Raw genomic sequence first — 27594 nt, forward strand, 5'->3', positions numbered from 1 at the left:
AGGGACTGAAGCAAGCAGAAGAGGTCGCAGTTCCAGAATTGCTGTCAGAGAGGAGGCCGCCCGGTCCAGAGTTGCTGTCAGAGAGGAGGCTGCCCGGTCCAGAATTGCCGTCAGAGAGACTGCTCGATCCATGTTGCTTGAGAGAGAATTTCCCGCTTGCAGAAAGGAGCTTCTCGGTTCGAGACGTCGCTAGAGAGAGAGGCTACTTCTAGGCCACAGACAAAGTTTCAAATTGCCGAAAGGATGAGCCGGAGAAAAGTTTCCAGGCCAGGTTAATGTCGGACATTCACTGGTGTGCCGTGTTTTCATTACAATTTGATGAATCAAACAACTTCACTGATATTGCTCAGTTAATGGTATTTATTCGCATGGTATTTCAGGATTATTCAAGTAAAGAAGAACTTTTGAAAATTATACCATTATTGGGAAGGACTAGGGTAGAAGACATTTTTTCGGCATTTGATGAATTTGTGAAACAACACAAACTTCCACTTTTTAAACGTGTGTCTATTACTACTGATGGTGCTCCTGCAATGATAGGTAATCTTCATTTCATTATGTAAAAACGATGACAAATATCCAGATTTTTTAACGTACCACTGTATTATTCACCAACAAGTACTGTGTAGTAAAAGATTAAACACAAAAGATGTTTTGGATATTACATTTAAAATTGTAAATTCTGTTCGAGGAAAAGCCCTGCAACTGCGGTTATTTAAATTATAGGCAGATGATGATAGGGAACTTCTGTTGTACAATAATGTTCGCTGGCTCAGCAGAAGTCAATTTTTAGAAAGATATTTTGTATTAATTAACGATATAAAATTTTTTCTTGATTTGAAAGGAGATATTTATCCATAATTGAGTGATAAAAGGTGGTTGTTAAACTTATCATTTTTAGTAGATTTCGGTATGAAATTAAGCAATTTAAATTTAGAGTTACAAGGTAGAGATAAAAATTTAATTGACATGTTAAGTTCAATAAAAACTTTCCAGCAATACATAGTTTTATTAAAGAAAAATATAAATGACTGTGAATTTAGACATCTCCCATATTTATTAAAATTTTTTGAACAAAATCAAGAAATGCTTCGCTATGATTTAAAATAATTTATTAGTGAAATAGAATTAGTCGAGGAAGAAATAAATTCAAGATTTAAAGATTTTAATAAAATTGAAATGATTGTTACTAATTAAATGAAGAGCCACCCTTACTATGAGTTGCCTCAGTTTGCACTGCCAAATGGGTCAGGTGTTGCACTATCCAGGTATTTGCTTACGCTTGGAATCTCCGAACTTTATATAGTTTCTGTATTCAGCATGAAACTCTTTGAGTTTCTTATTCAGCTAAGAAAGAATATGGGATGTAATATCCCTTAACTTAAATAAGTTCATGTCGCCGAATTGTAGCCTTTGGCTCTTCATATAATTAGTAATTTATTAGGACACCTTCTTGGCAATTCTCATAGAAGGGATGCAAGTTCTGTTCGCTACAAACTTAGTATTAACTAGGTCTACCTACTCACTGATGAGACTTCAATAAAGATTGAAATCAGTCTGGGTAGTGACCTTCTCTCATAATGTAGAACAGTAATACAGCTCCTAGGAGCTAAGTTCATATTATGGGTAAATACCAAGAATTGTGATTGGAGCTTGCTCCACCCTTACTATGAGTTGCCTCAGTTTGCACTACCAAATGGGTCAGGTGTTGCACTATCCAGGTATTTGCTTACGCTTGGAATTGCCGAACTTTATATAGTGTCTGTATTCGGCATGAAACTCTGAGTTTCTTATTCGGCTAAGAAACAATATGGGATGTAACATCCCTTAACCGAAATGATTCTATCTTTTATCAATAATCCATTTCAAGAAAACTTGAACATCACAGAAATTTCAAATAAAATTAGTGGGCTGTTTGATATAAACCAAGCTAAAGTAGAACTTGAGATAATAAATATTCAGAATAGTTTACATTTAAAATCAATAAACAATAACATTTGGAAGTATGCACATGAAAAATTCTCAATATTTACTGATATTGCACAAAACATTCTGTCGTGTTTCGGACTACATACTTGTCAGAATCTGCTTTTCAAATATGACCATTATAAAAAGTCAATTAAGAAACCAAATTACAAATGATCATTTGGATGATTGTCTGCGATTGGCACTTCTTCATATCAACTTGACTATGAAAATATTGCAAGGTCCAAACAATGCCAAATTTCACTAACTTTTTTTTTTTTTTTTAAACAACCAGCATTTCCTGTAACTTGTGAATTTGTAATCAATCTGTTGTTTTTTCTAACTTTGGTTTTCCAAAATAGAGAAATATTTTATTCCAATAAATTTGGTTTTTTTTGCTGTATTAAAATAATTAAAAGTAATAAATAAATTTTTAAATACACAAAGTTTATTTTTAATTGTTTATTTGTGTGTAATCAGATATCAGGTTGGGGGAACGTAATCTATATAAGAGAGTAGATCGGCGAATAACCTTTTATAGAAAGGTGGCTCACATAGTAAAAAATGTCGAACACCTCTGCCCTAGTATATTCCATTACATGCTGTCTCAGGTAATTATCCTTAATAACTGCATAAAATCCAATTCCTTCCTCCCATGTGTCCTCAACAGTGGTGCACCCAGGGAGGGGGCCAAGGGGCCCTCCCCCACCAAAAGAAAAAGTTAAAAAACACTAGAAAATTTTCCAAAATACTTTTCCTAATTAAAATTCATTTTTTATTTATGTTGTGTCATGTCTTCTATTTCTATACTACTTATGAATTAGGGGTCACATAAGGTGAGAGAACCCAATAGCAGTGTTTCTCAAACTATGGTCCGCTGACCACCTGTGGTCTGCGATGATGGGACAAGTGGTCCACAGGCTTAAATTACCCAAATAAATCTATAATTTTAATTATCCAAACAAAACAAATTAAAATTGAATAAGTAAGCAAAAATTATTAAAATAAAATGATACTTAAAAAAAAAAATAGCGGCAGAATGTTCATGGAATAAACATTCTGCCACTATTTTAATTTGTAGTGGCAGAATGACAAGTAATAAAAGAGGGGTGAAGTGAAACACAATATGGTTATATTGCTTCCACCTTCCCTTGCTGTTTTGTCAGATTTGAAGTGAACATGTGTTGTCCACATAACCACATTTCAACCAATTGCTTGTTGTTTATTGATTTTTTTTGTTGAAGGTTTTCCTCCTTCAACTGAGGCTCAATATATCTTCAGAAGTGCTAAGTAATACTTAGACAAAATGTGTTGTGAGTAACTCCAGTATTTATATATTTTTCAAAAAGCGTGCGAAAAGCAAGCTGACAATTGAGTTGAAATGCTAACTCTCTTCAACCGAATTCCAATAATATGTGAAACTGCCATAACAGCATTCACTATATATATATCTTAGTTTTAACACGTTTACGAATTTTAACACTTTGGTTGAATTTTATTGCTGCCGAGTGAACTCACACAATCTAATTAATAACAATAGTTTTTAGTTAGATACTGTGTTTGCCGGTGAACATATGAACATAGGTCGAAACTAGTCTGGGTAGTGGCCCTTCCCTTAATGCATAACATTATACATATCCGCAAGGAGATGTGTTTTGCATTATGGGAGATACCGAGATAGGAGTGTTGGTAGCTTGCTCCACCTTTGCAAGGAGTCGCCCGGTGTTGTACCACTTTACCCCAGTCCTGAAGATATTTTCAGGCGCAAACTTTGTTTGCACACACTTGGATAAAGAATTAAACTAAATTTATTATAGTCTGACCAAGTGAAAAATAAACTTTCTAACTTACACCTTTTAAAAACCTATTTAAGATCTATCATGACACAATCACGATTGAACGGACTGGCTTTGCTATATATATACACACAGAGATTAATGTAACCACAACTGAAATAATTCAAGAGCTTTGTAAAAAGAAAACTGGATTTTATTCTTTAAATAAATTTTTATAATTACCTAATGAATTTTATTGAATGAATGAAATTTAATGAATTTTAGTTGAATGGATAAAAATATTTTTAATGCAAATTCATTATATTAAAAATATTTTTATCCGTTCAACTCTCCCCTCCCCCAAAGATTAAATCCTGGGTGTGCCACTGGTCCTCAGTATGTTGTTTAAAGGAGTCTTGCAGTTTGTAGTTTGTACAGTTGATTCAGATAACGAATATCTATTTGGCAGCGCGCATCATATTATGCTTGTGTTGTGGGACCATGAATAATGAAGTAGATAAGGAAGGGATTTTTTGTGTGAATTTTTGTTTTTTTTATTCTTCTTGGATTTTTTTATTACTGTTGTAATTTTGTTGTTGTTGCACAGCGCTATAATTTGTAGGTTGTTTTTGTTTCCCAGTGCAATCATTTGTAATATCCTTCATGATGGAAAAGAAATAATTAAAATGTAGAAACAATGCAGTGTTTATGGATGAATAACTAACAGACTTGTATTCCATACAGAAAGCATTGCCTTCTTGTCTCATCCACACCACTGTACTCACAATTTCTCCAGGCACTTTTGGACTGGGTAAGGTGATGTTAGGATAATTTGTTGCCTGATTGGGAAGTCTCATGCTAATGAATGCAACAGAATAGCTGATGCTTATTAGTTTCAGATAGTCTTGTATTTTGGATCCCTGTGGTGTATCACTTGCATTTCTTGTAAGATACAGGGGAATCAGACATGGCTACAGCTGCTTTAGTTCCCTAAGTGGCAGATGACTTTCATGAGGCAGTGAAAATCAATATACTACAGTACTTTGAAATTCAGTTGACATTTTCTCCACATAGACGAAATTTCAACTATGATTTCTATGCTTTTATGGCAGCAGTACTTGCTAGGTTCTGTAGAGGCCATGGAGGCAACATAAATGAGTGGTAATAATCAATTCCATAAGGAGTACAAAGGTGGTGACTTGGTTGTTATTAAGGGTAGCAAAAGTGCAGAGTGAGCAGCAGTTAGCTAATGAAGCCAAAAAAAAAGAAAAAGATTGTAGTAGGATGACATTTGAGAAAATGGTATAAGAGGATATGGATATAGTAGAGATATTTAATGAGCAGTTCATAAAGGTCGTTTTTTCCTTGTGAACATGACATCATGAATTGCTGAGAGAAGTTGATGATCAGGATTGGCTTATAATTTGATGCCTGAGTTCTGTCATCTCCTTTGTGAAGCATTTCAGTGTTGCAAAATGTAAGGTTTTAAAATTTGGAAAACAAAGATGGGATGTAGAATTTACACTTGGTGGAGATATATTGTTGGAGGAGAAGGAAATGAGATATTGGGGTGATGGTGGATAAAGATCTAAAATTTATGGCACATTGCACAAATTGTGAGGACAGCGCAATGAATTCTGTCAATGATGCAGAGGACACTGACTCATAGAAGTAAGGAGATTCTAGTTCCATTGTAAAAGCCTTGATTAAGCCACATATGGACTATGTGCACAGAGTCACCTGGTTTTCAAAAGGATGAAGAGAAAGGGTCCAGAGACAGTTGCTAAGGTACTTTCTGGTCTCTGGAATGCAATTTACAGTCTAGTGGATACAGGTTGTGCCGAACCAGACTTTTGAGGTTTCGTGTATTCAGTATAATATTGATGTTCATTGATTCTTTTTTTTCACAGAATGGCCTGTCTGTCCAAAGTATGTCAGATTACATTCAAAAGGTATCTGGTAGATGCCAGCTATTGATAGAGGTGACAGCTTGTCTTTTGTATTATATTCAATATAATATTGATGTTCATTAATTCTTTTTTTTTCCACAGAATGGCCTGTCTGTCCAAAGTATGTCAGCTTACATTCAAAAGGTATCTGGTAAATGACAGCAATTGATAGGTGACAGCTTTTGTCTTTGTCATCTGTTAATGGCAACAGATGAGAAATTTTGTTGATAGGAAAATATGCGGGGATAAGGTGATACTTCATCAAAATTCTACCAATCAGTTCAGAGATACCAGTCGTATAAGTGATTGGAACCCTGAGGTCTGTTGAAGAATCCTAAAATGTTGGAACATAGGAGTCAATTATCTGCTGGATTTGATTAGGGTTGTAACCATTAAATTCCATTTAAGTTTTGATAGTGAGAAGTTCTTGTTGTAAGCTTGAGGGAGAGGAGCACCCATTATGTGATCTATTAATTAAAGACTTGATAACATCAGTTTTTTGAGAGGCGTGATGAGCAGACTTTGATGAATGTATCTGTTAGTAAAGGCTGGTTTTCGATAAACACTGGTTGATAAATTATCAGAGGCTGTGCACGTAAGAAGGATGTCCAAGAATGGTAAAATACCAGCCTTTCCTTTTTTCCATGGCGAATTGAATGCGTGGATGAAGGCTATTGATCCATTGTAGGAAAGTGGCAAGTTCATTTTCAGAATGAGGCCAAACAAGCAAAAATATCATCAACATGATGATACCAATGAGAGGGTTGGGGATGGATGGATGAAAACAAGGTATCTTCCAGATGATTCAAAAAATAGTTTGCCAGAGGGCTACCCATGGCTTTCAACTTGTCTATAGATCTTGTTTTTCCAGCTGGAATATCCTGATTCTATAACAAATTCAAAAATCTTTGCAATATCATGAGGGTAATCATGACATTGACAGTGTCAGATAACAGAACATTGGTAAAGTGGGAAACAATGTCAAAGCTGACTAACAAATCCAACTCTTGTATTTGAATATCCTTGATTTTCTCAAGAAAATGTGTGGAATTCTTGATGAATGATGTGGATTGTCTACTATGTGCAGTTAATAAACGTGACAGAAACTTAGTAATTCTATAGTTGGGAGGGTCAATACAATTCACAATGGCCTTAATGGATAATCTTCTTTATGAATTTTTGGGAAGCCACATAAATGAGTGCACAAGTTCTCCAAAGTATTTTGATCCCAACTAACAGCTTCATCAAGAAGCTTATTTAATTGTTTAATTTGTGTTTTTTGTAGGGCTATAACTAATTTCTTGATAGGTGGAGGTATCCTTTAAAAGGTAGTCTATCTTCCTCTCACAGTTGGCCTTATCCATTACCACTACAGCTTTTCCTTTATCTGCTTTCGAAATAGATGTATTGCTCTTTTGTCGTAATGAAAACAGTGCACGAGTTTCAGCACTAGATGAATTAGAGGGAGGTAAAGAGTAAAGCAGCAACTTCAAATCATAGTTTATTAAAAGTTTATTAGAATTTGAAGTTGCTGCTTTACTCTTTAAAAGCAAATTACCTCCATGTAATTTATCTAGTGCTGAAACCCGTGTGCTGTTTTCATTAAGACAAAAGAATGAGACTTCAATAAAGGTCAAAACCCAGACTGGTTTTGACCTTTCCTACAATGCATAGCATCATACATGTCCATAAAGATATGTGCTTTGTATTATGGAATACTTAGGCAAGAGATGTGAAGTCATTAACCTCTATGTACGAGTTGTCTAGTCCTTAAATTACTTTGTTTTCTTGCACTTTAAAGAATTATATTCTTTAAATGATTAAAGAATATAATTTCTTGGCATCTTTAATTATAATATAACCAAGTGGAAAAACTTCCAATATTCAAAATATATTTTTGATTTCATAGCTTATTATTATTATAAATAAACTGCTTAGTTGTGTGTTTTGGATAAAAAATATACTTGAATGTTTCTAATCAAATCATATAAATAATGTCATAATCATATAAATGATAATATATATATATAAAATTGCTGATTTCTTCTCTTTCCCTCCTCTCTCCTCTTGATATGTAGCACATCTTCCAAATGAAATTGGAGAACTGAAAAGGCTAGAGAGCATATCTTTAAACAACAACAGGCTAATTTCACTTCCTATATCATTCTCGCAGCTTACGAATCTTCGAACAGTTTCGTTGAGCAACAACTGCCTTTCAGAATTTCCACCAGTATTTGATAAATTAAGTCACTTGGAGGTCTTGGATCTTTCTCGTAATAAAATTACTCAAGTTCCACCAAATGTGCACTTGCTCAGTATTACAGAATTGAATCTCAATCAGAATCAGGTGAATAATTAAATTCTTAGTAAACTTTTGTCTGATGTATTTAATTTACATTCATAGTAAATGACAAGTTGTTGTAGTGCTAAATATGTTTTTCAAGCATTAATGCTTTCATTATTCATACATAATGAAATCTGTTTAGTTTCAGGTTCAGTCCTGTATTTTGGATTGTAGTGTATTAGGCATTCCCATGAAGGCTTCCTTGTTCACTGAGTTCAGCATGAGGGATTTCCACTCATTCCCACTATCTCCACTCAGAAAGAAAGTGTGAGTGGAGAGAGTGTGTCAGAAATGTTTTGTGTATGAATGAGAAAAACGATAGAGTGCAAAATACAAATGCGAGCATGAAAGTAGTGACTGAAGGTAGCGTGGATAATAAGGTGACACTAAGGAGTGAAATAGCTCAAATAGGTTAAAAAAAGTTAGTGACTAGAGAAACAATTGTCATGTATTACATCAGGAAGGAGAATGAAAGCATGAATGAGAAAAGTGTGAAGTGCAAGGAAGTGGGAGAGGACACTGATACAGTGTCCTCTCCCACTTCCTTGAATGGTCAGTGAAAAAAGCTGTTTACTTAATGAGGAAGTGACAAAAGCATGTTGTTCAGGTCAGGAATGTTAGTGAAGCTGTTAGTTTGCAGAGGGGAGAAATGAAAGAATTATTGTTTTTGCTGGCATGAATGATTTGAAAGGTGAGAAATATGCAACAAGAGAAGATATGAGTTGCTGATAGAAGTGGAAAAAGAAGGGTGAGAAAGTATGAATTGTGAGTCTGCTGCCTCAGTATGAACAGGAGTGAATTGAGAAGAGTGGCTCATGATTGTGAATGAGTAATGAGAAGATTGTGCAAGCAGAATGGAATGAATTAGATGGATGAAAGGACTTGTATATGCATATATGCCTGCTAGACTGCATTTAAATGGTTTTGGAGTTAGATGTTTGGAGTGAGAGTATTGTTGAGTGAAATGTTGGAAGTACAAACTCAGGAAAATGAGACTTATTGAGGGGAGTGATGCACTCAAGTTTGGGTTCAGCCACCCCTGAGACAAATGAGTGTGTACAGAAATGATTATGCAAATAGTGAATGCAGTTTTGCAGACTTCAGATATGAATGGATTGGTAATAACACACATAAATGTAACTGTGGGTCAAGGAGATGTTGAAATGCATGTATATGAATGTTAGAAGCATCAGAAATAAAGGAGAGGAGTTTTCGCATTATCAGCTTGATTTGGCAAAAGATTATAGGCATTAATGAGACCTAGTTGACATAAAATGATATACTTACAAGAATAGAACGTAAAGGTATTGTAATTGCTGATGATACACAAACTTCAGCCAACAAAATTAGAAGTTGCAGGGAATTTTTGTCTAGGGGAGATGGTTCATTTGAGGCTATCTAGTGTGAGATAGAGGTCAATAGGACAAAGTGTATTGTTGGTTGCTTCTATAGACCAGGAGGTCCACAGGAAGAGGTGGATGCCATGCATTGTCAGATTAACATGAGTGCAGGCTGAGCAATTATTATGGAAGAAATTGATTGTGGGGATGTAGATTGGTGGGAGGAAAGTGAACATAGCAGGATGGAAGTGGAATTTATACAGCTGCTAAGAGATAATTACCTGAAACAGTATGCCATGGAAGAGGCCAGGGGGTTTGATTGATCTGCATCAAAAGCTGAATCCATAATCAAGGTAGACACTCTGCCTCCAATTAGGGAGCATGACTATACAGTCTTGTTCTGGTAGGTTGCTAAACATGTGAAATTCTCTGTCAAGAAAGAGTTTATGTTGAACTATAAAGCTGGTAAATATGACACACTCTGGAGGCCTCTTGGAGTAGTGCCATTATTGAGAAGTCACAAGGAAAGAATGTCATTTGTGCATGGGGAGTGGTCAAGGATTATTTGCAAGAAGCAGTATCAGAATGCATACCTGCAGTCAGGAGGATAAACCAAGTAGAGGTTAACTGGATGATTAGGAATATAAAGCACAAACTGCAAAAAAAAAAGAAAAGAAAAGAATGTACTCATGAGTAGTACAAAGCACAAGCAAGTATGGTAAGAAAGGCCAAATCTGATTATGAGAGAAAATGATTTAAGCATGCCAGAGTAAATTCAGAAGAGGTTTTTTCATTATGTAGCAAGTAAGAGGGAGAATGACTATGGAAGTATGACTTTAATTAGTGGTGATCGTAGAAAAGTGACAGAAGGAAAGAAAAAAAAAAGAAAATAGCTGAGTTGCTGAGTAATCACTTTGCAAAGATGTATCATCCAAGTGGAGATTTTGCAGTTTCTGATGTGATAGATTCTGATGTCAGAATTGAAGTGGATGAACAGGAGGTGTTCAGAATATTGAAAAATATCAATGTGAATACAGCAGAGGGACTGTATGGCATGTTGGCCCATGTGCTAGCTACATGAATGTGAAAGAAAATTGGCAGGCCACTGATGAAATTGTTCATTCCAAGTCTTAGTTGTGGCAAGGTTCAAAGGGAATGTAAAGAAGGTTAAGATTGTTCCACTACATAAGGTGGCTCCAAGACAGAAGTAGCAAATTACAGACTAGTTAATAACTCAGAGTGGTAGTTGAAGTAATTGAAATGTTGGTTAAAAAAAAAAAGAAGAAAAATCTAGCAGTAAGTGAATAGGAATGCAATACTCTATGGTGAGCAGCATGGTTTTATAAAAGGTAGGTTCTGCCTTACTAATTTATCAATATTTTATAATAGAGTAACAGCAGAATTATATAATGGAAATAGCTAGTAGAGCGAAATCTAGGAGAATGAGAGTGACTAGTGGAGTGCCTCAGGGCTCTGTACTAGGGCCACTTCTCTTTAATTTGTATATTAATATTGTAGAGAATGATTTAAGGGGGAATGTTCTATTGTTTGCTGATGATGCAAAACTGGGGAGGGTAATACTTGATAAAGATGATGTAGATATCCTGCAGGATGATTTATTGTATATGTCGGCATATAAGACGACTCTCAAATACTACAGAAAACCCCTCGAAATCATGGGTCGTCTTATACAGTGAGTATAAAAAGGGAAGCTTAATTTCTTGGATGAACATTTAGGTAGTTACAATACATCGTTATATAAGAAAATAGGCAGTGTTTATAAACAAATCAGATTAATTTTTTGTTACATAAATTTAGTTAAAATATTACAATAGATGTAAGTCTTAAAAAACAAATAATAATTATTAACCTCAATTTTCATGATTTTCATGTTAATTTTCTTCATCATCTGTTGAAAATAGTTTTTCGGATTCATTGTTTAAATGATCGTCATGTGGATCCCAGGTCGAATCCGATGAATTGCTTTCATTTTGATCGTCATCAGTGTCCCACAACAGATCATCTTCCGTACCATCCATGAGATTAGCGATACCACCCTTTTTTAAATGATTTTATGACTGTCTCTACTTTTACTTTATTCATGCTTTGATCACAAAATTGCACAACGTATCAAGTGATGCAGCATGCATAGATCCACCGTTTGTAAATGATTTTTCACCAGTCAACATCAATTATTCCACTCTTCTCACATGTGATCTTTAAATGGTTTGTTCAAGCAGACATCTTGCAATATGGAAGTTAAACCACCTGGTATAACAGCAATATTTGTGTTATTTTTTTCTAGAAGACTTAGTACTCTCAGTTAAATGATTACAAAACATATCCCATACTAATAAACTGTGTTTCTTCATTATACTACCTGGTCGCGTGTTCCACACATTATTTATCCATAATTTCACACCATTTTCATCCATCCATCCATCCTTTTTTGTGAAAATATACAAAAACACCTGAAAGAAATTTTATCTTAGGTTTAGTTTTACGTTTGAAGATGATCACTGGTTTTAACATGGTTCCATCAGCAGCACAGTTATTAGTTTGCTTTGCCATTTCAATTACCCTTATTTTAAATCGAGCTTCATACTTTCTTCGTTTTGTTGCTGGTTCCATGATTTTAAATGATAACAATTTTAATAATCCTAAAATTTAAAAATAAAATGCAAAATTAATAATTAAAACTGGGGCTAATCACTTTTAATTAGCGTAATTCGCATAAATACTAAATCTGTGCTATGCAAAAAAAATAACGGATATGCATAGATATAAAAATAACGGATATAACAACAATACCTAATGTAGGAAGTATTTTTACCTTGGGTATAAATATATGTTAAAGATACCAAGTAATTTTAAACCTGGTTTTACTCCATTTCCCAAGTAAACAAACAGACTAAAAGTCAAGTTTGCACCTGCAATTGATGCAAGTCTAACTGATCCCACAGGTAGTGCAGGACCAGGGCAACTCGTGGCAAAGGTGGAACAAGCTCCGATCACTAATCTTAATATTTACCCTTAATGCCAAAACACATCTCCAAGAAGGGGATATATGATGTTTTGTATCAAAGGCAAGGGGCCACTACCCAGACCGGTTTCGACCTTTATTGAGGTCTCGTCAGTGGGAGCTAGGCTAGAAATACCAAGATTTAGTCATACCGAGCTTGTAAGTATTTCGCCAAAACAAGTTACCTTAAGGTGTTTTAACCTTATTAAATAAAAATCTCTGGAGGAGATATAAATGTAGGAAGTATTTTTACCTTGGGTATAAATATGTTAAAGATACCAAGTAATTTTAAACCTGGTTTTACTCCATTTCCCAAGTAAACAAACAGACTAAAAGTCAAGTTTGCGCCTGCAATTGATGCAAGTCTAACTGATCGGAGCTTGTTCCACCTTTGCCACGAGTTACCCTGGTCCTGCACTACCTGTGGGATCAGTTAGACTTGCATCAATTGCAGGCGCAAACTTGACTTTTAGTCTGTTTGTTTACTTGGGAAATGGAGTAAAACCAGGTTTAAAATTACTTGGTATCTTTAACATATTTATACCCAAGGTAAAAATACTTCCTACATTTATATCTCCTCCAGAGATTTTTATTTAATAAGGTTAAAACACCTTAAGGTAACTTGTTTTGGCGAAATACTTACAAGCTCGGTATGACTAAATCTTGGTATTTCTAGCCTAGCTCCCACTGACGAGACCTCAATAAAGGTCGAAACCGGTCTGGGTAGTGGCCCCTTGCCTTTGATACAAAACATCATATATCCCCTTCTTGGAGATGTGTTTTGGCATTAAGGGTAAATATTAAGATTAGTGATCGGAGCTTGTTCCACCTTTGCCATGAGTTGCCCTGGTCCTGCACTACCTGTGGGATCAGTTAGACTTGCATCAATTGCAGGCGCAAACTTGACTTTTAGTCTGTTTGTTTACTTGGGAAATGGAGTAAAACCAGGTTTAAAATTACTTGGTATCTTTAACATATTTATACCCAAGGTAAAAATACTTCCTACATTTATATCTCCTCCAGAGATTTTTATTTAATAAGGTTAAAACACCTTAAGGTAACTTGTTTTGGCGAAATACTTACAAGCTCGGTATGACTAAATCTTGGTATTTCTAGCCTAGCTCCCACTGACGAGACCTCAATAAAGGTCGAAACCGGTCTGGGTAGTGGCCCCTTGCCTTTGATACAAAACATCATATATCCCCTTCTTGGAGATGTGTTTTGGCATTAAGGGTAAATATTAAGATTAGTGATCGGAGCTTGTTCCACCTTTGCCACGAGTTGCCCTAGTCCTGCACTACCTGTGGGATCAGTTAGACTTGCATCAATTGCAGGCGCAAACTTGACTTTTAGTCTGTTTGTTTACTTGGGAAATGGAGTAAAACCAGGTTTAAAATTACTTGGTATCTTTAACAATACCTAATGTTTGCATTAATAAAAGAAAGAAGAAATTGGGGGGGTCATCTTATACAACCGACATAAGCTTAAAACCTAAAAATAGGCTAAATTTAGGCCTCGTCTTATACGCCAGTCATTCTATACACTGACATATACTGTAAATAAATTGACATTGTGGGCAAAGGATAATAGTTGTCAATTTAATGTTGCAAAATGTAAGGCTATGCACTTCAGGTTGAAAAGATATCTGATTGATGGTAATGAATTGCAGGAAATTGATGAAGCTAGGGACTTGGGGGTTAATAATGGACAGGGGGTTGAATTTCAGAGGGCATTTTGCAAATGTTGGTAAAAGAAAAAAAAAAGCTCAAAGGATTACTTGTATGTTGTAAAACACACTAACGAGTAAATATATGGAGACAAAGGAAATTTTTCATCATCATCACCATCATCAAATTCCTGATATATACCCTCATGGGGTGTATAGGGCATGATAATCCTACATGAAAAATTTACATCATTACTAACTTCCTATCTACAATTTTCCACCAAATCAGTCTTTACTTGTCAAGACTCCAAGATTATCAGATCTTATATTTCTGTCGTGTAAGGCACATTGTACTGTATCAATCCACCTATATCTTGGTCTTCCTCTGGGTCGTTTTCCTGCTAACCTGGCAGAGAACACTTGTTTTGCTAATCTTTCCTTGCCCATTCTGTTTAAGTGACCATACCAGCTGAGATTAGCTCTGCTAACGCATTCCTGGATGTGGACAATGTCGAGTTCTTTTCTAACATCCTCATTTTTAATATGATATTGCCATTGAGGCCATCTGTTCGTGATGGCATCAATGAATCTTTCTCAGGACTCTCATATCTGCAGTCTCTAGTCTTTGGTCAAAGACTAAATTGTTGGATTTCTGTTCAGGACATGGACTGGTTATTACTAACACCATGTTCCAACATAAAAATGTGCACAAATTCACATGGAGAGAAGAGGCGAGGAATAAGAAAAGTCTCATTCACTGTTACTGTTGATAGTGATGTTTTCTCCCTGGTGCAGTACACCAGAGTGTACAGAGGATTTGAAATTGGAAGTGATCACTATTTAGTTTTGAGCAGGATAAAATTGAATTTCATATTGAAAAGAATGACATGTAAGAAAGTTTTAAAGCGAATAAAAGTTGAGCAGCTCTCAGCTATGAACTGTAAACTGAAATACACAAAGATTATTGAAAAAAAAAAAATGAAAGAGTTTGAAAATAAGAACCAAACCGTATAGATTCAGTGGCAAGCCCTGAAGAAAACAGTGATTGATTCAACCAGAGAGACATGTGGTGAGGTTGTCTCCAAGGATAGAAAAATCAGAACTTCATGGTGGACAAGGAAGTTGAAGAGGTGCTAAAGGAAAAGATGAAAGCATATCAAAAGTTCCTGGCAAATAAATCAACTTGTGCTCTTAGAAAATACAGAGACAAATGTAAGAAAGCTAAACACTTTGTAAAACTAGCTAAAGAAAAATCATGGGAGGACTTTGGCAAGAACATAGAAAATAAATATCAAGAAGGCTGCAAAATATACTGGAGGTTATTAAAGAAGCTTAGAAATGGAGGAAAGAGTGCTGTAAAAGGAGTTAGAGATTATAAAGGTGACATGAAAACTGGAGAATAAGATATCCTTGGAGTATGGAGTAATTACTTCAAAAAATTGCTAAATAAAACAAGCAGTGATAGCACAGTGGTAAAAAAACACTCAACAGGCATACAGTCAGGATACATGTCCATACTTGAAGTAGAAAAAGCCATCAAAGGCTTGAAATGTGGAAAGGCAGCAGGAGTAGATGATATTTGACCAGAAATGCTGAAGTATGGTGGTATAAAAGTCTTACAGTGACTGCACTGCATAGTTCAGAAGGTCTGGACAGAGGGACAAATTACTGATGATTGGAGTAGAGCTCTCGTATATATAAAAAGGGAAATAAAACTGAATGTGAGAATTACATAGGCATTTCATTACTGAGTGTTCCTGGTAATATATATGCAAGTCTACTTGAGAAACGGTTGAGAAGGATTGTGAAAGAAAAGCTTGGTGATGAACAAGCTGGATTCAAGCCATATAGAAGCTGTCAGGATCAGATTTTCCCTTTATGACATATAGTTGAGAAATCATGGGAATATAACAAAGATCTGCATTTAAGTTTTGTCGATCTGGAAAAGGCATATGACAAGGTGCCAAGAGAGAAGCCAATATGCTACAGTTATATGGTGTCAATGGGGCATTATATCAAGCAATACTTAGTCTGTATTTGAGTTGTAAGTCAGCAGTTAGAATTGAAGGAAGTACTCTGGAGTGAGACAAGGATGTACATGATCCTCTGGGTAGTGGCTCTTCCCATTAAGGGAAAGGCCACTACCCAGACTAGTTTTACCTTTATTGAGGTCTCTTCAGTGGGAGCTTTATTATTATAGTATGTCTGACCAAGTGAAAAATAAACTTTCAACATCTTTCTCTAAATCCAGAGTAATTTAATAAAAAGGTGGCTCACCATTTGGCAACTCCTATAGGAGGAGATGACCTTGCTAATGCTTCTGTCTTGGTATCTCCACTTGGGCCTGGCTCCCACTGAAGAGACCTCTATAAAGGTCGAAACTAGTCTGGGTAGTGGCCCTTCCCTTAATGCATAACATTATACATATCCGCAAGGAGATGTGTTTTGCATTGTGGGAGATACTGAGATAGGAGTGTTGGTAGCTTGCTCCACCATTGCAAGGAGTCGCCCGGTGTTGTACCACTTTGCCCCACTCCTGAAGATACTTTCAGGGTCAAACTTTGTTTGCACACACTTGGATAAAGGAGTAAACTAAATTTATTATAGTCTGACCAAGTGAAAAATAAACTTTGTACAGGATATGATAGTACTACATGAAAAATTTACATCATTACTAACTTCCTATCTACAATTTTCCTCCAAATCAGTCTTTCACTTGTCAAGATTCCAATATTATCATTATCAGATCTTATATTTCTATCGTCTAAGACACATTGTAGCGTATCAATCCACCTATATCTTGGTCTTCCTCTGCATAACAGTCACTCGACCTCTACTCATTGTACTAATTTGGCAATGCATGTCTTTCAGATCATTTATCCACTTAACCAGTGTCATATCCATCCCCATTTGTTCTAATTTATGTAACAGTGTTTCATGTGGTATTCTGTCAAATGCCTCTGCAAAATCATCATGTAGCCATTTCCTTTATCCAACTCAGCTGTTACTCTATTGTAAAAAGTTAGTAAATTACTAAGCATGACCAACCCTTCACAAAACCATGTTGACCCTTATACAGTATCATATTTTTTATCTACCCATTCTTCAGTTCTCTTTTTTATCGATTTTTCTAATACTTTTAACACCAAGGCTGAGATACTGATTGGTCTATAATTTTCTACTGTAGTCTTAAAAACTCCCTTATACAAAGGAATAATTTTGTCCTTGGAACTTTACCAGAGCTGAGACTTAAACTAAACAGCTTAGTCAAAGGCATTGCCAGTTCTCACAAAACCCTAGCTGATATCCCATCTAATCTCACAGCTGTATTTACATTGAGTTTCTGCAGTATCGTAAGGACCTGTAATTCACCTTGGTCCCTGCATTAGTCTGTCACCTAGATTAAAGCAGTAACCTCACTAGGAAGATATATGCTTGCAAAGTGGTCACTCAGTAACTCAATTATTTTATGCGCTTCTATCTCCTCGTGACCATCATCACTCATTAATCTTCCATAGTCATTCTTCCTCTTACTTGCCACACGATGAAAGAACTCTATGGGATTTCCTTTTGCCTGCTCGGCTAAATTTTTCTCATAATCTGATTTTGCCTTCCTTGCCATGCTGGTCACCTTTCTTGCTTGAGCCTTCTACTGTTCATGAGTTTGCTGGTCCCTTTCTCTTTATATACCTTCCATAGCATTTTTTTCTTCTGCAGCTTGTGCTTAATGATATTACTCATCAATCTAACTCCTACCTGATTAACCCTCCTTACCTGAGGTATACAATTTAATACTGCTTCCTCTAGCTGACCCTTAATTATATCCCATGCACTACTAATGTTCTTACCCTGCAGTGTTTTATGCCATGGTACAGATTTAAGCTTCTTCCTAAGCATGTCATAATCACCTGCCTTGTAGTTCCAGAAATACCCCTTCTTGATAGAATATTCCTCACGTTTTACAATTTCCTAAGTCAAGACCACATGGTCACTTTCACCAATTGGAGGCAATGTTGTCAACTTGGTTATGGATAGCTCTTCTGATCCTATGACTAGGTCCAGTACTCTCCCATCCCTAGTCCCCTCCATCACATGCTGTCTTAAGTAATTATCTCTCAGCAAGTGTATAAATTCTATTTCCTTTCTGCCATGTGATCTTTCTTCCTTCCAGTCTATATCTCCATAGTTTAAGTCCCTCCATAATAGTCACTCGACCTCTACTCATTGTACTAATTTGGCAATGCATGTCTTCCAGATCATCTGTGGAATTCCCTGGCCTTGAGCAACAACCAACTGTATATTTTTGTCTTACTTGTCTTAATCTCATACCATGTTGCTTCAAATGAACAGCCACCCTCCTGCCTGTCTCCTATTCTTTTTAGTTGAAAATTCATCTGCTATCATCAACAGTACTCCCCCCCACCACCATCCTATCTTCTCTATCTTCCCTGAAAATACTAAACCTTTCAAATTCAATCCCTGTAACTACATCATCTGCTGTTAGCCAAGTCTCACTAATGCCTATGAAACTTTCATAGTTATTCCATTCGGCTTTGAAATAATGCTGGATTTAATATCCACTTGATTTATATAATTTTTCATTGCTGAACTGAAGCCTTTTAGTTCTTTATTTTAGTAAATGCCTATAACTTTTGACAAGGTTGCACTAATCAATGCCAAAAACTCGACTCTCTTGTTCCTGATACTTCTGGCATTAGTATATAAAAACAGCAACATCCCTTTTTCAATATTTTTGCTTGAGAGACTAGATTCCTCACTTGGTCATTCTCACACTCACTCGCTTCATGGTTGCCTTCACACAAACTCACTTGCGTCCACCCTAATTGCTTAAGTTTCCCTGCATTTGCACATCAGCATGTTCAGTGAACAAAGTTCTCTTCAGACATTTAACACCAAAACCATTCAGATGTAGTCTATCCACATTGTACAAATCCTTTTTTCCATCAGAGAGAGACCACAGATCCACAAATTCTACATCATTTCTTTTGCACAATCTACATATAGATTCATTGCCTATCAATGCCCTCCTCCTCCTCAGTTCGCCTCTATTATGAAAATAGTTCTAAAAATAATAAACTCAATTAGAGCTTCTCCTCTACAGCACCACCTCTTTAAGTCTTTCATTGAGAGTACTGACAATGTAACTAAAAAAAGATCTTATTGTTCATTCCGAAGTTTGCTGGCTAAGTATAGGAGAAGTACTTTCAAGGTTTGTGAATTCAATTGGAGATATAAAAGAATTGCTCCGTTCCAAAGGAGAGAACTATGAGCAGTTAAGTGAACCTTTTTTGGTTAATGAATTTTGATTTCCTTATGAATTTTGTAGAAAAATTAAATTCTCTAAACTTGGAACTCCAAGGAAAGGATAAACAACGATGATAAGTTCAGTCAGATTATTCAAAGAGAAGCTGACTTTGTGGATATATCATTTGGAGTGGAAATCTGTCAATCATTTCCCAAATCTAAAATAATTGAAAATGATTGAAAACAGAGAATTTGTCCCAGAATCATTTGTTAAATCGCTTAAAATGCTTCGGGAAGAATTTGACAATGAGGTTTCAGCAGTTCAATACCATTGAGATAATGGTATCATTTTTTTAAAACCCTTTTACAGACTTAAGTGTGATCGAAATTGCTGAACTCATTACAAACTTTAACAATGCAACAACAGAAGAAGTAGAACTGGAAATTTTAAATCTCAGAAATGATATCACATTAAAGTCATATAAAGGTGATGAAAACTTTTGGAGGTTGGTGGATAGAGAAAACTTTCCTGTTTTGCATACAAGATAATGTCTTTTTTGGATCAACATACTTGTGCGAGTCATTTTTTCCCACTATGAACATCATAAAAATCTAAATACAGTTCGCAACTAAAAAATGAACAGCTCGATGATTTTTTCCAAGCTGCAACATCATCCTATATTCCTAACTACGAAGGACTTGTCAAGATATACAACTCCAAGGAGCTCATTAAAATCCATTTTTCATCACGATTTATTTAATTTGTTTAAAACCTTTTTGTTCCTTTCCAATAAAAACAAAATTACAATGATCCTTTTGTTTATTTATCCACAACATAAATTTATCTTGATTGTTTAATTACTTTAAGAAAGATGGTGAGGTAGGGGCTAGAGAGTACCAACTCTCTAACCCCCTGGCTTAGAGAGTTGGTATATGCTGATTAATAGGAGAGCAAACTCTTTATTGTAAATGTTTTGTATAGAATATTTAGTACTCTAGCATAGAAATATTTTAAGTAAAAGAAAAACAATTATCTAACAACTGATGATTCAACAAGCATGCTTATTTCCAGGAAAAGGTGTGAAACAAGATAATAATGGAAATAGTTGAAAATAAATTAGTATAGATAATTTGAAGATGAAGTGTTGGTGGTAGGGGTGCTTAAGGGTCAAAGCTGTATAACTGAGAGGAGACCTCCACATAGCCTTTAAAGGAATGCGGAGAACCGACCAGGGCTTCTGACCTAATGTCCAATCCTCACCTTCTCGTGGTGCACCCTGTTGGGTATCTACTTTGATACTGAACGAACGAGGATGGGCTGGCAATTTGGGATTTAGCCGACCAAATTGTATTCTTATTGGTTAAACCAAAATAAAAAATGATGGTACAACATGACAAAATTTCATGCCGGCTGGGGCGTCGCCCGGTTAAACAAGGCCCCCGTTGTTTTCGCCAGGGAACCAGGGCGAACAGCGAAAAGTCAGCTACTGGAACAAATCTGAAAACAAACCCCAACTCAACATCACCAGAGTTAAAGATCGGTACTATCAACGTAAGAAGCCTGAATGGCAAAGAAATGGAGCTAGCTGAGGAATTAGATAAGTACCAGATCGACATAATAGGGGTGACTGAAACAAAAAAGACCAAAACTGGTGAGATCTTTCTGAGCAATAAATACAAAATGTTATATTCAGGCAATAACAATCAAGGAAAAGAAGGAGTAGCCATAGTATTCAACACAAAATACGAGGCTAATCTTCTTGAATGGCAGTCAGTCTCAAGTAGAGTAATGTGGGCAAATATGAGAATGGGGAACTGGACAATGAGACTTATTTGTGCCTATGGTCCCACAGAAGGTTCTACTAAGGTAGAAGTGGAGGAATTTTTTGAGGCTTTAGAAAAAGCAACTGACACAATGAAAAAGGAAAAGTTGGTCCTTGTTGGGGATCTAAATAGTAGAGTAGGAAATGATTGTGAGACATACAAAAATGTTTTGGGAAAATTTGGAGAAAAGAGGAAAGCTAATAATAATGGCAAATATCTGGTGGATTTCTGCTCAGGACATGGACTGGTTATTACTAACACCATGTTCCAACATAAAAATGTGCACAAATTCACACGGAGAGAAGAGGCTAGGAATAAGAAAAGTCTCATTGACTATGTTATTGTTGATAGTGATGTTTTCTCCCTGGTGCAGGACACCAGAGTGTACAGAGGATTTGAAATTGGAAGTGATCACTATTTAGTCTTGAGCAGGATAAAATTGAATTTCATATTGAAAAGAATAACATGTAAGAAAGTTTTAAAGCGAATAAAAGTTGAGGAGCTCTCAGATGTGAACTGTAGACTAAAATACAGAAATATTATTGAAAAGAAAATGAAAGAGTTTGAGAACAGGAATCAAACCTTGGAGATTCAGTGGCAAACTCTGAAGGAAACATTGATTGATTCTGCCAGAGAGGCATGTGGTGAGGTTGTGTGCAAGGATAAAAAAATTAGAACTCCCTGGTGGACACAGGAAGTCAAAGAGGCAGTGAAGGAAAAGAAGAAAGCATATCAAAAGTTCCTCGAAAATAAGTCAGCTTTTACTCTTACAAAATACAGAGACAAATGTAAGAAAGCTAAACAGTGTGTAAAACTAGCTAAACAAAAGTCATGGGAGGACTTTGGCAAGAATATAGAAAATAAATATCAAGAAGGTGGCAAAATATTCTGGAGGTTGTTGAAGAAGCTTAGGAATGGAGCAAAAGAGTGCTGTAAAAGGAATTAGAGATGATAAAGGTGAAATGAAAACAGGAGAAAAAGATATCCTTGAAGTATGGAGTAATTACTTTGAAAAACTGCTAAATGAAACAAGCAGTGATGACAGCACAGTGGTAAAAAACACTGACCAGGCATGCAGTCAGGAATACATATCCATACTTGAAGTAGTAAAAGCCATCAAAGGCTTGAAATGTGGAAAGGCAGCAGGAGTAGATGATATTCGACCAGAAATGCTGAAGTATGGTGGTATAAGAGTCTTACAGTGGCTGCACTGCATAGTTCAGAAAGCCTGGACAGAGGGACGAATTCCCGATGATTGGAGTAGAGCTCTCGTATATATAAAAAGGGAAATAAAACTGAATGTGAGAATTACAGAGGTATTTCCCTACTGAGTGTTCCTGGCAAGATCTATGCAAGTATACTTGAGAAACGGTTGAGAAAAATTGTGGAAGAAAAGCTTGGTGAAGAACAAGCTGGATTCAGGCCAAATAGAGGCTGTCAGGATCAGATCTTCACTTTACGACAAATAGTCGAGAAAGCATGGGAATATAACAAAGATCTGTATTTAAGTTTTGTCGATTTGGAAAAGGCATATGACAAGGTGCCAAGAGAGAAGCTATTCAATACGCTGCAGTTATATGGTGTCAATGGGGCATTATATCAAGCAATACTTAGTCTTTATTTGAGTTGCAAGTCAGCAGTTAGAATTGAAGAAAGTACAGGAAGATGGTTTAATGTTAAATCTGGTGTGAGACAAGGATGTACATTATCCCCTCTGTTATTCATTATCTATATGGATCACATTATGAAGGAATGTGGTATTCAACCTGATATCAAAATTGGAGATGTTAATGTCAGCTCTTTGCTTTATGCTGATTATGTTATACTTCTAAATAAATCCGCTACAAGTCTGCAAGATTCTCTGACTAAATTGAATAGCTGTTGTAATAGATATGGTATGAAGGTCAGCAATAAAAAGACAAAGACAATGAAAATAGGCAGAATCATTGAAAATGTCAACTGTGTTGTGAATGGAGAACCTGTGGAACAAGTAAAACATTTCAGCTGCTTAGGCACAATTTTTACTGAAGATGGTAAACTAAATATAGAAATAGACAACAGAATCAGCAAAGCTGGTATCGTGGGAAGTCAATTGAATAAATTCATATGGAATCAGAAAGAAATTAGTCGGAACACTAAATTAGCTGTATACAAGACTGTGTTCAAACCAATTTTAACTTATGGATCTGAGAGCTGGGTCAGAAGTAAAACACTTGACCAAAGACTAGAGACCGCAGATATGAGAGTCCTGAGAAAGATTAGAGGCGTGAACAGATGGCATCAATGGCAATATCATATTAAAAATGAGGATATTAGGAAAGAACTTGACATTGTCAGCATCCAGGAATGCGTTAGCAGAGCTAATCTCAGATGGTATGGTCACTTAAATAGAATGGGAGAGGAAAGATTAGCAAAACAAGTGTTCTCTGCCAGGTTGGCAGGAAAACGACCCAGAGGAAGACCAAGATATAGGTGGATTGATACGGTACAAAGTGCCTTAGACGATAGAAATATAAGATCTGATAATGTTGGAGTCTTGACAAGTAACAGACTGATTTGGAGGAAAATTGTAGATAGGAAGTTAGTAATGATGTAATTATTTTCATGTAGTACTGTCATATCCTGTACACCCCTTGAGGGTACATGACAGGAATTTGATGATGATGATGATGGTGTTGGTGGTATGGTTATGATAATAGGAGAGAACCAACTTCCAAAACATGCCTTTGTTTATGTAATTTTGCATCGCCGAACTGAAGCCTTTTGGCTCTTTATTTTAGTAATATGTGAAAAACTTTGTGTGATAGAGAATAATGAAGAAATTTTCTGAAAAAACAGTTCTATAATGAGTAATTCCTAATTAAATAATCTGAACAATAGTGTTCATTTAGTTTTATCCATGGTTACTTATTGTTTGCTAATATTAATGTTTTTTTTTTTTTTTTTTTGCCAGCAAAGGTTGGTCGATTGGTAGAGCCTCTGCTACTAAGCTCGCAAAAAGTTAAGCTAGTTAGAGTGTGGTTAGTAGTTGGAAGGGGAAAATCATTCGATGCTGTTGGCACACTCTCCCTTGATGAGTTTTTGGACTCCCTGGAGGTGTCACATAATAATAATAATAATATTGTTAGGCTGCAACCTACATGCATAATAATCTTAATCTTCAGAATGGCAGCTCATAGTATACATGAATGAATACAATGATTAGAATTCGTGTGTAGCGGCTTAAGTGCTGTGAGGACATCAGGTTGGAGGCTTAATGGATTTTTTACAACACTCAAAAAGAATTAAAATAGAATTTAATACTTCCTATATTTCGTCCTAGTCACTAGGACATCTACGGGGATTACAAAAACAATTAATGTAACATACACACACAAATCTTACAATACTAAGCCCAACCACATGGGTGACACTAAAGTCCTATCTAGGTGGAGTGCCCTCTAAGGGCAGTAGTAGGTGGCCTGGAATGTAAGGTGGGACCTCTGGTGATGAGTGTTTCCCAAATCTTCGGAAGCTTAATGCAACTGTATTTATTAAGATTTGGTTGGTTTCTGAGAGCTGCTGCTTCTAAGAAAAGTCTCTCTTTCTTGAATTTGCTGTGGTGGAGCATGGTGGTTTTCTTCAACATGTTGTCCTCCAACATGATGTCCTCACAGCACTTAAGCCTCTACACACGAATTCTAATCATTCATGGAGAAGATTTAGCACGCAAATCCAAGCAATACGGTAAGTCAAAACTACGACTATCTAGACAACTATATAGGCTGGCCTTTTTAAAAACATGTCGGAATACAAGAGTGATACCAAACTGCGTTAAAATGAAGATCAATTTCCATTCCAAAAAAGCACTCCGTATATATAACCGTGCCAGCCTGGCATTACTACGCGAGCAAATCGCCTCTACTCGTGCCACCCTCTCAGTGACGAACGCCGCCATTGGCTCCTTACATTCAGATTTGTAATTGACCAAAGTTCTTAACCCTGAACTTTGGTCGATTCTCTCTGGCATTTCGGAAACTTCCGCACAGAGAGAATTTCAAAAAATAAAAAATAAACACGTCAAGAAATATAGCAACCTGGTTAAAGACAAACCACAACCACAAATTCAACCGCTCCAGACAGTAGTAAACCTCCCTTCGAAAAGGCTCAACGACGATGCCGTCAGCGCCTTTTGCCTTGGCCGTAATTTTGCCGTCGCTCCGAAGGAAGTGCCGGTGCTCGATGTAATGGTTAACATCGAATGGGGGATCGGTCGCTTACCATCGGAGGTAGCCAACAACATCAGCCTTGACGTAGCCAACATCCTCGCTCATTCTTTGCCTCCAAAAAGCAACTTATCGTATGCCCAATGCATGGCTCTCCTGAAACTACGCAAAGAAAAAAGTATCTTCGTCACCAGAAGGGATAAGGGTAATGCCACAGTCGTTCTTAATACCAGCGAATATAATCGTAAAATGAACATTATCCTCTGCGATCACGCTACCTACATCCCGCTAGAACATGACCCCACAAAAACACAAGAAATTAAAAATCTTACTTAAAAAAGTAACCCCCTGGCGTCACAAAAAAAACTTAAACCTTTCTGCTCCCATCCCCCCCAAATATACAGTTTACCAAAAATCCACAAACACAATTCCCAACTCAGGCCTATAGTAGATGCCACCAATGCACCTTGCTACAGACTGTCTAAACAGCTGGCCAACTCTCGACCCCCTCCCCTCACCGGAAGGTCCACTTCCTATATAAAAAACTCGACCCACTTTAAAGCCCTCACAGAAAATTTAACCTTGAATAATGCAGACATATTGGTAAGCTTTGATATCTCCTCTTTATTTACCAATATTCCCTTAACTGACACCTTATCTCTCTTAGAAAACGTTTCTCCCTCTGACATCTTAGATCTCTTTTCCTTTGCCATTAACTCTGGGTATTTCTCTTGGAAGAACAAAATCTACAAGCAGATAGAGGGAACCGCCATGGGTTCCACCTCTCCCCCCCCCCCCTTGCCAATTTCTATATGGAAGATTTCGAAAAACGAGCCATAGACTCAGCCCCACTCAAACCTTCTATCTGGCTAAGATATGTAGATGATGTGTTCTCTATTTGGCTTCATGGCCCAGACACGTTAGACTCCTTCCTCGGTCATCTCAACAGCCTACATCCAAGAATCCAGTTTACTATGGAAAAGGAAAAGAACAATTGTTTACCCTTCCTAGACACCTTAGTCACATGCCTGCCTAATGATACACTTGCCTTCACTGTATACAGAAAACCCACACACACAGGCAGATACATTCACAAACTCTCCCACCACCACCCCTCACAACAATATGGCATCATCAAAACTCTTACCAAGAGAGCCCACAATCTTTGTTCCAGTGGAACCGCCCTTACTACTGAGCTTAACCACATACACAACACTTTCCTCTCCAGTGGCTACAGCAAACACAGTATCAAAAAAATAATCAGTTCCTCTCCCATTCCCCGTCCTTCTCGTCAGCAAGATTTTAAAAATGCCATCACCATACCCTACATCCGTGGCACATCTGAAGAAATAGCCAAGATACTAAAAAAGTACAACCTACACACAGCATATAAGCCCTACCGCAAACTTGCTACCCTTATCCGTTCTACCAAAAATCAGCTCCCTCCTCTCTCGCTGCCTGGAGTTTACAAAGTACCCTGTTCCTGTAAGCTGGCGTACTTTGGACAGACAGGCAGATCAGCATCCATCTGCCTGGAGGAACACGAGTCTTACATCTGTAAACACAACTATGGCCATTCAGGCTTGGCTGACCATGTTTTGTACACCACCCACAGAGTATCATGGAAGAAAACCACCATGCTCCACCACAGCAAATTCAAGAAAGAGAGACTTTTCTTAGAAGCAGCAGCTCTCAGAAACCAACCAAATCTTAATAAATACGGTTGCATTAAGCTTCCGAAGATTTGGGAAACACTCATCACCAGAGGTCCCACCTTACATTCCAGGCCACCTACTACCGCCCTTAGAGGGCGCTCCACCTGTCACCCACGTGGTTGGGCTTAGTATTGTAAGATTTGTGTGTGCATGTTACATTAATTGTTTTTGTAATCCCTGTAGATGTTCTATTGACTAGGACGAAATATAGGAAGTATTAAATTCTATTTTAATTCTTTTTGAGTGTTGTAAAAAATCCATTAAGCCTCCAACATGATGTCCTCACAGCACTTAAGCCTCTAACGAACAGATTAATTAATTTGCTTAGTGGTACTGTTATTTGTCAGCTTTTGACACTTTTATTCTGACAAAACTACACTGTATTACCAATACAGTTGCCTTATCTCTATTACTTTTTTTTTTTTTTAATACCACTTTCAGCATATTTTCTTCTTCACCATCATCAACAAATTCTTGGTATGTACAAGGAATTTGGTACAGGATAATTATGATAGTACTACATG

The 27594-nt window shown here is 36.6% G+C and overlaps 1 protein-coding gene across 1 annotated transcript in view; it reads left to right on the forward strand.

Annotated features, from left to right (window-relative positions):
- The window catches only part of LOC150104304 (leucine-rich repeat-containing protein 57-like), a 132776-nt gene that overhangs the window by 51000 nt on the left and 54182 nt on the right, over nt 1-27594 (forward strand). Inside the window, exon 3 of the mRNA XM_090396909.1 lies at nt 7768-8036. Coding sequence (XP_090253035.1) covers nt 7768-8036 — 269 coding nt within the window. The remainder of the gene's footprint in view (nt 1-7767; nt 8037-27594) is intronic.

This window comes from Typopeltis vanoorti, chromosome 8 (genome assembly GCF_054136105.1).
Source record: "Typopeltis vanoorti isolate ZY-2024b chromosome 8, IOZ_Tvanoo_1.0, whole genome shotgun sequence".
NCBI classification, from domain to species: Eukaryota; Metazoa; Arthropoda; class Arachnida; order Uropygi; family Thelyphonidae; genus Typopeltis; species Typopeltis vanoorti.